The sequence below is a fragment of the Scardinius erythrophthalmus genome (assembly GCF_964197995.2).
Source record: "Scardinius erythrophthalmus genome assembly, chromosome: 4".
NCBI lineage: Eukaryota > Metazoa > Chordata > Actinopteri > Cypriniformes > Leuciscidae > Scardinius > Scardinius erythrophthalmus.
In genome coordinates this window covers 7,654,423-7,665,814 of record NC_138224.1, presented here as the reverse complement: position 1 = coordinate 7,665,814, position 11,392 = coordinate 7,654,423, and the positions used below count along the sequence as shown (strand labels likewise).

At 36.6% G+C, this 11,392-nt stretch overlaps 1 protein-coding gene across 2 annotated transcripts in view; it reads left to right on the top strand.

The window, feature by feature from the left end:
* tspan9b (tetraspanin 9b) overlaps positions 1 to 11,385 on the top strand; it is a gene marked incomplete at its 5' end in the record, with an annotated part of 20,897 nt that extends 9,512 nt beyond the window's left edge. The window contains 7 exons of one of the 2 annotated variants that reach the window (XM_081363662.1): positions 91 to 170; positions 6,184 to 6,375; positions 7,631 to 7,705; positions 7,933 to 8,034; positions 8,262 to 8,393; positions 9,763 to 9,846; positions 9,931 to 11,385. In XM_081363662.1, coding sequence (XP_081219788.1) covers positions 108 to 170; positions 6,184 to 6,375; positions 7,631 to 7,705; positions 7,933 to 8,034; positions 8,262 to 8,393; positions 9,763 to 9,846; positions 9,931 to 10,002 — 720 coding nt within the window. In that variant the 3' untranslated portion in view covers positions 10,003 to 11,385. Of the gene's footprint in view, positions 171 to 6,183; positions 6,376 to 7,630; positions 7,706 to 7,932; positions 8,035 to 8,261; positions 8,394 to 9,762; positions 9,847 to 9,930 lie in introns of both variants that reach the window. The other variant, XM_081363661.1, reaches the window with a different exon arrangement.
* Positions 11,386 to 11,392: the final 7 nt, after the last annotated feature.

The following is an 11,392-nucleotide window of genomic DNA, read 5'->3' as shown; positions in this document are numbered from 1 at the left end:
CGCCGGGAGGAAAGCCTCAGGATAAGCGCGTGTCTGCCCGTGGGAAGTATGTTGTGTTTTACCTGGACTTGTCGTTTGTGTTGCTCCTAGAGTTCGAGAAGCTGAAGATGGCTCGTGGGTGCCTGTGCTGTGTCAAATACATGATGTTCCTCTTCAACCTGCTGTTCTGGGTGAGTTTCAAACTACAGCATGAATTATCCAAACTTACTTGTTGTCAAAAAAATGCTTTCTCTTATCCATCTTTGATGGGCAGAGACTGTTGTAAGCTAGTATGTGTGTGATGATTTCTCCAAAAAGTTAACATGGTGTCTCTGTGGCACTTTCGAAACAATGCTCCGTTTGTTTGAATGGTTCAGCAATGTTAATTTCTGTGAGTTTGGGGAAGATTATTAGTGGTGTTTGATAAGCATTACTTCCAAGCATCACTATTATTACCAATCAAATTGTCTAAATCCCTAACCCTAGGTAGTAACTCTACAGTATTAAATATGTCAAGTTATGCATCTTAAGAGAAATGTGCTTTTACTTTGCTTATATGCTATTACTTTATTGATGATCAGCAGGCAACATAATACCAAAAATTTGGATGCGAATCGCACCTTGATACTTTGAAATATGGGCTTATAAGTCCACAATACACTCGCGGCCACATAGTATCATACTAAAACATTTAAATAACCACATATCAACACCCTAGAATTGTGGTGCTAAACTTTGCACAAGCAAACATCACTCAAGTTTTCCTTAGAAAATGGAAAATTATAGCTATTTTGCACTATTTTGCTGCTGTTATTTGTGCCATTGGTGGCAAAATTCTTAGTGAGGAGAGTATGTGGGTTTTCAAACAGTGGATGTTCATGTGAGATTATTGGCAGATGCTGTTTGGAATAAGATGCGTGGTGTTTTTGTTTTGTACATAGATACTGTATGTTTTTATTTTCTCTCACAATCATGAACATATTAGATAATAAAAAAACAGAAATTTTGATTTTGAAAAGTCATAGAAATTAATTAAATCTTTAAGTATGCTGAAATTGCAATCTAAAGTGCTTCAATAGCTGAAAACCGTTTCTAAAGATCCCAATAATCACAAACAACCTGAAAATCATGCAAATGTCATGTAACCCTTAAAAGAAATTCAATTTTCCATCAGAAATTAAACGCGCTACCTTTAATTTTCAAAGATACTAATTATTTGTATTTAATTATTTATACAATTATATTCAAAATGCACTCAGAAATCAGTTTGAATGGACATGACGCTCTTAGATCAAAGGCAGTAATACATATTCATCTGAACCAGAACATTCAAATGAACCACCCTCTTTTCCTCTCACTCTCTCATTCTAACATCTCTTATAGGCTCACCATTTAACTTCTCATTCATCTGCGTTGTTGTTGTTGTGGACATACAACAGGAAGTCTGTGTCAGATTATGGTTCTGCGAGTTGCTTTTCCTCGTTTGATCTGCTGCGCCTGTGTGTTGTTGTTTGTTTGATTCTGAGCGGGTTTAATGACGGATGCACCAAATCTCAAGCAGGAAACTTGAGAAAAAAACTCCCAACTGATCTGAAATCTCCCACTGCACACACACCCACATATACAACCATATAGCGATGGAAAGGGAACATAAAAAATAGGGAAATTATGAAAAGATTGCAAAGGCCTGGAGATTTTACACTGGTACACTTTAAACAGCGGGGCGGAGAGGGAATAAAAGAGATTGAGGAGGGAGAGAGAAAGATAAAAGTGATTTGAAAGGAGACGCAGAAAGCTTAATATAGAATTACCTTGGGATGGAACGGTTTGTCTAAGCTTTGGTTTTCTTTTGGTTTGCTGGAATTTAATTGTGGCGTTCAATTGTTCTATTGAAGAGAAATTAATTTCCTGTTCTGAATTACAAGGTTTACAGCGGCGTTCAGTAAAGTCTTCGCATAACATAATACAAAAAACCTTGATCTTCCTGCTTATGTGAAAGACAGTTGGCAAATTGTTTGCATTTGTATTATATTTCACCTAGGATGTAAATGGGATGATAATGATGTTTCTGAGTTGAGTTGAGTGTTTTAGGTCACTGTTAATCTATATTTCATGTGTTTGACATTACTGAGCCTGATGGCTTTCAGCTCCATGTTTAATACATGAGTCAGAAAGTTAGGGCCAGACTCGCTTCACTTTTCATAAGGTCACAAACACACAGTACACTCATTAGTGAGGTGAGGTCTGTTAAAGGGATACTCCACCGCTTTTTCATATTAAACTATGTTATTACCTTAACTAAAACCTCTCTCGTCTCAGTGCGTGCACTCAACCGCTCTGGCGCGCGGCGACACTTTGATAGCACTTAGCTTAGCCCAGTTCATTCATTAGGGTCCAAACAGAGATGAAGTTAGAAGCGACCAAACACCTCCACATTTTCACTATTTAAATGCAGTTACACGAGTAGTTACACATCCAAGTATGGCGACACAAAATAAAACGTGGCGCTTTTCTAAGCGGGTAAAAAGGATAACTATAATGTATGGCGGAATAGCACTTGGGAGCACTTCGACTCGGCGTAGTAAAAAGTCACGTTGGTTGTAATGACAGAAGTGAGAGGATTTTTCAGGAGTGATGATATTACTGCGCCGAGTCGAAGTGCTCCCAAGTGCTATTCCGCCATACATTATAGTTTTCCTTTTTACCACGCGCTTGAGCAATTGAGTGCACGCACTGAGACGAGAGAGGTATGTATCAACTCGTCTTAGTTAAGGGAATAACATAGTTTAATATGAAAAATCGGTGGAGTATCCTTTTAACGACTGACTCAACTTTTCTCTCTCTTGTTGTGGCATCTTATTCATCAATGCTGCCTACATTTCGTTCCTTTGCATTCTAACTTTCCCCTGTCCTTTCTATTAATTTCCTTTCCGTTTTTCTTTGCCTGTCCTTTTCTATTGATTCCTTTCTTCCCTTTCTTTTTTAATTTCCTTTGCCTTTCATTTTTTTCTGTACTGTCTTTTTCCATTTCCTTTCCTGGCCTTTTCTAATCTGTTCTTCTCTTTCTTTTCCTTCCTTTCCATCCCCTTTCCTATTCTTTGACCTTTCATTTCCTTTTTAATGTTACTATTTCATTCGTTTCTGTCATTTCCTTTTATATCCTTCTCCTGTCATTTGTCCTTTCCTATTTCCTTGTTTCCATCTTTTTCTATTCTTTTCCTTTTTCCTGTCTTTTTCTATAGAGTGCATTAGTGGCCATCCCATTTTTCAGCAGCGCTGGTTGCGGAAGTATTTTTTCCCATTCATTTCTCCCATGGGGATTTAAAAAGTCTTCTATAAAGCATTATAAGAATCATTACATTGATTTACAAAGGTGAAAGGTACAAAACTGTGTATGGCTGCTTACAGCACAATCAAACTAAAAGTGATATAAAACTATTAATTTAAAAATGTTGATTATATAAAAACAATGTTTTTGCAAAATATGCATATGCATATATATATGCAAATATTGATCGTAGGGAGGCCGACTCGATTGCGTCATTCGCAGTGCTGAGTGGGCGGAGCTAACAAACTCTTTTGACGTGTTTGGCTTCTTTTGACTCAGAAGTTTCTGTACAGCATCATGGGTAGGCCTAATGTAGTTATTCACCACGAATTCTGCTGTTAAACACAATTATTTCAAAACCTGGTTGAAATAATGCAGGCTGGCGGCTTCAACAGAAGCAAATCCCATTGATTAAAAACACAGTAGGTCTGTCTTTAACATTTTATAAGTTATCATTAAAAATCTATTTCTCTATGGAGAAAATTAATGGCATTTTTACTTCCGACTGTTGCACTCTATTCCTTTTCTTTTCCCTGTCCTTTTCTATTAATTTCCTATTTCCTTTTTATTTTCCATTTCTGTTCATGTCCTTTTCTATTATTTATACCTTTTTTTCACACCCCTTTCCTGGCCTTTGTCTTTTTCTTTTTCCTGTTACGACAGTTAATTTCTTGTCTTTCCTAGGCCATTTCCATTCATATGTCATGTCCTTTCCCTTTTTATTTCTTCCTTTTTCTTTTTCCTTTGTTCTTATCCTTTATTTCTTTCCCTTCTTTCTATTGTCTCCCTTGTCCTTTCTGCTGTCTTCTCTTCACACACCTTCAATTGTGTTCAATGCTGGCTACATCAGATCATTTATCTAGTGAATGTGTGCCTCAGTCTGCGTGTGTTACATCACGAACGTACCGTCTCCCAGTTTGAAATGCAGGATTAGATTAAGAACAAACCCATTTTGAAGGATTTTCCAAAGGCAGAGAGAATAGATTGAATTCAATTTGATTTGTTTGTGTGTCTTCATTCTGGTAGTGCATCCTGAATACTAAAATGTGGGTTAAAAGCTGTTTATTATCCAGCATGGTCTGTCTGCTCCTGTGGACAGAATTGTCTTATTCTCTGCTCTTCCTGTTTATGTTTTATTTTGTTATTTTCTATGCACTCTTTGGCTTATTTTTCCTGCTTGCATTTGCTCCCTAATTATTTCCTCTCAGACGTTTTGATTACTGTGCCACACTTTTCATTTTCATGGCTTTTAAAAGTTTTCATCATCTATAACCTATTTTTCTGACTCGCTGCTCTCCTCTCTCTCTCTCTCTCTCTCTCTCTCTCTCTCTCTCTCTCTCTCTCTCTCTCTCTCTCTCTCTCTCTCTCTCTCTCTCTCTCTCTCTCTCTCTCTCTCTCTCTCTCTCTCTCTCTCTCTCTCTCTCTCTCTCTCTCTCTCTCTCTCTCTCTCTCTCACACACCTGTTTTATCTCTTATTATTCATACTCATCATTTTCCGAGCGTAAGGATTCTGGCTCATTTTAGATTCTTCGTGGTTCTCAGAGTCCATGCTGGATATTTTCTCGAGGGAACTGAATGACACAGCTTTTCACCTTCAGTTAAACTCAAAAGAAGAGTGTGTGTGTGTGGAGCCAGACCGCTGCACTCTAGGGCATATCTTGCAATGACACACATAATGTTAGAGAGGATTAACAGAGAACATCTTGCCCTGCAAATTTATCATTTTAAAGACTTTAAAAATATTTCTTTTTTATGTTATATTTTAACTTACATTTATTATAAGTTAATATTTAAAAACACTAATGATTTAGCAGTGTTAAATGTAATCTTTAGCTAATCTTTAAATGAATGTCCATTTTTCATACTAATGTTGTTGATACCTAAAGTCACTTGTAGCGTTTAAAACAACTGATTTGATTTTTTATTGATTTAGTTTTATTTATAAATTGTTTTTATTTTAAAACTTATTTTAATTAGTGCTGTCAAATCGATTAATCGCATCTAACATAAAAGTTTGTAAATATATATTTGTGTGTGTATCAGTAATTTATCAGTCATTATCGGCCATGACATAAGAGCTGAATCGTCAAGATAAATATGTTTAACTTTTTCTTTCTGGGAGATTATACATACATGTGATCTTAAAAATGTGAATGGCTTATATATAATTGACTCTGCTTGGTCAATTGGGATAAACCAGAGCATTTTGACATTTTTGTTTAAAATTAAATATTGCAGCGATTCAGAAAAAAGAACAGCAATTTTTATCAGATTTAAAATCCCTTGCACACACATGCACACACACACACACCACCTTGTTCCGCAAATACAGCACATTCTGGGGTTTTTTGGAGCTAGGTCAGGTTTGTTAGCTAACTTTCTCCTTTTGCCTGCCTGTAGCAGACTGGAATACTTTTACATTTCAGTTACCTGAGCATGAAATTAAAAGAGTTTCTCCCCAATACGAGATGTGAACACGCACACCTTGTACAGTCTAGACACACACACACAAAATTCACACTTCAATACTCAACAACCTTTATTGCGGTCCCATTAGCATTTATATTGCTCTCACAGCAGGGAGAGCTGACACAGATTTCACTTTGTTGATTAGGCATGCACACACATTTCTACCTCAGTCCTGCAACACTAACTATACCTTCCCTTGAGTGATCTTGAGCTCACAAAGTGGTGCTCAGGTGCTCCTGAGACCTACTGACTTCAGTGATGGAAACTGAAGTGTTGCTCTAATACTTTTATAAAACTTTTGCACAAGTAAAAGCCTGACGAAATACTACCGAACTGAACGGTTATGCGTGTTTGATCTAGTTTCTGTGTGTTTATTTACATGAAACGCTCTCTTTGTCTCTCCTCAGTTGTCGGGCTGTGGGTTGTTAGGCGTGGGCATCTGGCTGTCTGTTTCTCAGGGCAGTTTTGCCACATTCTCCCCCTCCTTCCCCTCCATCTCAGCCGCCAATCTGGTCATCACGCTGGGTTCCGTCGTCATGGTAACGGGCTTCCTGGGTTGCCTCGGTGCCATCAAGGAGAACAAGTGCCTGTTGCTAAGTGTAAGTCGACACCTACATCTCCCACAATGCACACTGTATAATGAACTAATTGTTAACCCAGGATTGTTTTAACCATGGGTTAGTGTAATCCTGAGTTGTCAGGTTTTGAGATTTCACACAGTACATTTGCAAAACCTGTTTCAATTATGCAAGTTATGATTTAATATGTCCTCTACAAAGCACATAAACATTTAATAGTTTAGTTTAGGGATTCACAAAAACTTTTTTTGTCAGCCAAGACCTAAAATATTTACTCAAGTACCATCTGAGACTTTAAATTAATATTTCAGTAATTTAACAAAAAAATGATATGTTCATGGTTCTTTGCTGCTGGTTAATGGTCACATGACATGCATGTAATAAAAAAAATGTATTAAGCATGTACGTATTTGAGCATTATTTATTTAGAAGTTGAAATTTTTATGCTTTACATTTTATTATCAAGATGCTTTCAGTTAAAACAGCTCAAACATGCATCTTAGTCTTAGACTAAGCGTAAGCTTTGTCTGTGAAGCCGGGCAATAGTGTTAAACATTAAAACAAGATATTTACAGACCTTTGAGTATGTCTATATAGTAAAGCATTTTTACTAGTTATCCAGAAAACTACTATGGACCAATGTGTACCTCATGTAAAGGATTCACAATGCGGCGTGCAGCATCAGGGGTCTTTGTAGCGCTGCGTTGATGGAGAGTGTGGGAGTGCAGAGAAAGCTGCGCAGAGGAGATGCTGCGAGTGAGAAACAAAGCGTGCCTATCTCAATTCCCACATTCAAACTGCTACCATTGTTATGAATGGTGCAAAAACATGTCAAATTCCACTCGCTTATAGTTTCTGTCAGCCTTTGGGTGACACTTGGTAATTATTTTGGCTTGAAGCCTCTGCTAAGAATTTTTTTTTTATATATATATATGTATAGGCACGGTTTAGTTTAGGGTCAATTCTCACTATTAACTAACTATTAACTATGACTTTTCCCTTAATTAACTCCTAATTTCTGTTTATTAATAGTTAGTAAGGTAGTTTTTAAGTTTAGGTATTGCATGGTCAGAATAAGGTTTTATAAGTTCTATCAAACAGCCAATATAATAGTAAAATGCATGCTAATAAGCAAGTAGTTAATTGACAACTCAATGGCACAGTTGACCACTCACAATCAAATATTCCACAGTATAATATGTACTGTATATGTCTTATGTAAAGCACTTTGTTGTTGTGTATAGTTTACTTACTTTTACTCTCTTTTCACTTGTAGTTCTTCATTGTTCTGTTAATCATTCTGCTGGCAGAGCTGATTTTGCTCATCCTTTTCTTCGTGTACACAGACAAGGTACAGTAAGACCACCAAGCATTACACAATCTATTTATTGCACACACACAATCACAAAACTTACCACCCACTGTGCACAGACTCTCATTACCCACACCAATCCTGACAACAGCAACAGCCCACACACCTGCTATCCTGCTTTACTCTCAGTAATCTTAAAGTTTTCTTCATTTCCAAACATCTGCTCTGTAACTCATGAAGAAAATGTGATTTAAACTCTTCTGCAGGTGAGTGAGAATGCTAAACAGGACCTTAAAGACGGCTTGCGCCTCTACAACACGGACAATAACGTCGGCCTCCGCAACGCCTGGAACATTATCCAAGCTGAGGTGTGTGTGCATGAGTGCAGGTGTGATATACTGTCGTCAGTGACAGTAATGGTGGGTCACTGAGAGTTCAGGTAGTTTGATTGGGACGTCTATCCACAGCTGCTCTCCACAGAATTGTGGAAGATTACTCTTGAAGTCTCTAGTATTAAACAATATGCAGACGTCTGCAAAAAAATTGTTTTTGAAGTGTGGGAATGATGCATCTGAATATGCACTCTTTCTCTCAGTGGGAGTGTTGTGGTGTAACTGGGCACACAGACTGGCATGATGCCCTGCAGGAGAAAACCGTGCCGGACAGATGCTGCCAGGAGCACTACAGAGAGTGCGGTCGCAACGCCACTAACATCTTCTGGTCACAGGTACCAGTTTATTTTTTTTATTTTAATTTTTTTTTTTTATTACTAGAACCTTATTTTAATGCCTTTATTTTAATTCATCCTTTATACTATGTTTTTATTTTAGTCTGTTTTATTACTGGAACCTCATTTTAATGCCTTTATATTAATTAATCATTTATACTATTTATTTTATTTTATTACTGAAAATTTATTTTAATGCCCTTATATTAATTCATCCTTTTTATTTTTTATTTTTTATTTTATCTCTTATTTAAACCTCAATAGCAAAAAATAATTTCAACCAATCAAAATGATTGTTTCAGTGAATCGGTTCAAAACATTCATTCATTTGTACTTCCATCACACTGTGTTAGTATCAATTTATGTTGATTAATATTGCAGTTTATTGGGCCACATAAATGAAAAATTGCAGTTTATCAAGCATATAAATGAAAAGAAAACAGAAAAGAGCAGAGAATTATCAGAGACACACTACATCAAGCTCACTCCCTGCTCACACACAAAAACTGTACAGACGAGCGGACAGCATTATCACAAATAGAACATGCTTTTATAAGAGCTTTTTCCCAGCCACAGTGAGACTCTTGGCCAAAGCAAAATGAACTACTGTCTCCAGGGCCTGTGCAATATACCTGTGCATTTTATTTATTTATTTATTTATAACGCAACTTTGCACTATAATATATCATATTATATTATGTTGTCTCTGGGGCCTGTGCAATATGCAATATACTTGTGCAATTCACAATGCAAATTTACACTTTTAACGGGTTTTGTGCAATTTACAATGTTGTATATGTTTTATAGATAGATTTATGTCTTCCTTGTGTGTCTTTTTAAACTTGACTTGACTCTCTGAGCAACAACCGCACACGAGTTCCTATGTGTGCAAGCACAAATGGCAAATAAAGTTCTTGAATCTTGAATCTTGAAAAATTGCAGTTTATCGAGCATATAAATGAAAATGAGTAATTATCAATTTAACAATGATTAATTGAATTATTTTAAACTAGATTTTACTGTATTGTACAACAACAACAACAAAAAAGTAATTAATACAAAAATATTTAGTTAAACTAAAATGGTTTTGGAATGAAATTTCCCTGGACTTGTCACTCTAATAAATTCTTCTGTGATCGTCCAGATTAATAATGTAACTGAGTTATATATTTGATTCCCCCTTTAAAAAGCTTTAATGTAGTTAGCTACTCTTTGTTAAAAGCTTGTACCGTAGCTGGCTGCTTAAAAGGCAGTACTTTTAAATTATGAATATCATGCACATTGTAAAAAGTTTCAACATTTTTTAACATTTTCAAACAGTTTCAAAGCCATATTGCACATTGCAACACCTCTTCTCTCTGACCTTTAGGGCTGCTACGAGAAGGTTGAGGAATGGCTGAACGACAACAAACATTTGCTTGGGACCATCGCGATGTGTGTGCTGGTCTTACAGGTACAAGCATTACGATTTGCCTCTAACGTTGTCACATCCTGTTTGATGCACACCCATGCTGATGTCATTTCCTCTATTTTGCAGCTGCTCGGGATGGCCTTCTCCATGACTTTATACCAGCAGATTCACAGGGCGGGAAAGAAGTATGATGCCTAGAGGAAGCCCAGTGTTATACAACAAAAAACACTTTGAACACCTTATGTATTATTTCAAAGCCCCATTTCATGCCATCACAAACTATAACCATTGAAAATGAAGCTTGAGTCTATCAGATTTAATTATGTAGAACAGGCTGTAGATATATTTTTGCTCGGCTGCTGAGTGGCTTTTTCTTTTTGGCCTGAGGTCTAACTGCAACTGTAGGATGAAAACTAATAAAGGGAATAGATTGTGAGAAGCAATTATGGATGTTTGCAGCCGTTAAGCAGGTCTTGGAAATAGTCCATTAGCGTATTGTATAAAAATGCCCATGTCAAGTAAGATTGGACTTTGGAGATCGCAATGCACATAAAAGGATACGTTAGGTATTTCTCTCTTGGACTGTTGCATACACGTAGATGCAATTTCCTTTGTTGATGTAATATATCAATCGCATGCTGTATATATTTTACACTGACATAAGCGTACTGTACAACTGCACACAAACAATCCTTTATCTGATGACTTAAGTGTTAGGGAGAGTGGGGTAAGATGCGTCAATCCCTTAATCTACCAAAAACTGCACAATTTTTGTAATATTATTAGATAATCAGAAAGGCTCTAAATGTATGTTTTTAGCATGTTAAAGTAAAATGCTTGGCAAAAAATGAATATATGTAAAGTACATTTTATTCAGAATATTTCTAAATTTTGATATATCTATAGTTACATAAATTATTTGACTAAATTTGGGCTTTACATATTCTGGATATTTTGAAAAGTGTCACAGCTTACCTAACTCTTCCCTACTTTCAGTTCATACGAAATATGAAATTGTTTATATGTATGAGAGAGAGAGTCTAGGCTAGTCATCTGCTCGCTCTGGGGCTTTGTGTCCTGGTGACTCTCTTCTCGTCTCTGTCTACTCTCTTTGTTTTCTCGCTCACTGATCTTTTCAAAGTGCATCTGTACTGCCAGGAGGCAAACGAGCTATCCTACTCCGCCTACCGTCAGGGAAGAGAGGGAGATGAGATCAAAGGATATAGAGGTTAGGAAATAGAGGGGGAGAAAGACCTAATAACGGCCTCTCCTGAAAACAAACAGCATCATGCAATGACACCTGAAAGAGTGCAATGAGAGTTAACCTATAAGCCATAGCCTCGGCGAGCTGTTTCTGTCATTTCCCTAAAATACGTTCCTACTCGTAATCAGTTTTTGATGTCTATAGGTATATTTTAATCCACAGATGAAATAGCTGCATCATTACAAAGTATTGAATTATCTGGATAATTTATTACCATGTGATATATCTGCATTACTGTTTAACCAACATATTATTTTAAATAAAAAGAAAGCTGTTTTAAATAAACCGTTCTTGTCTGACATAAAATATCTGCCTCCAAAAACT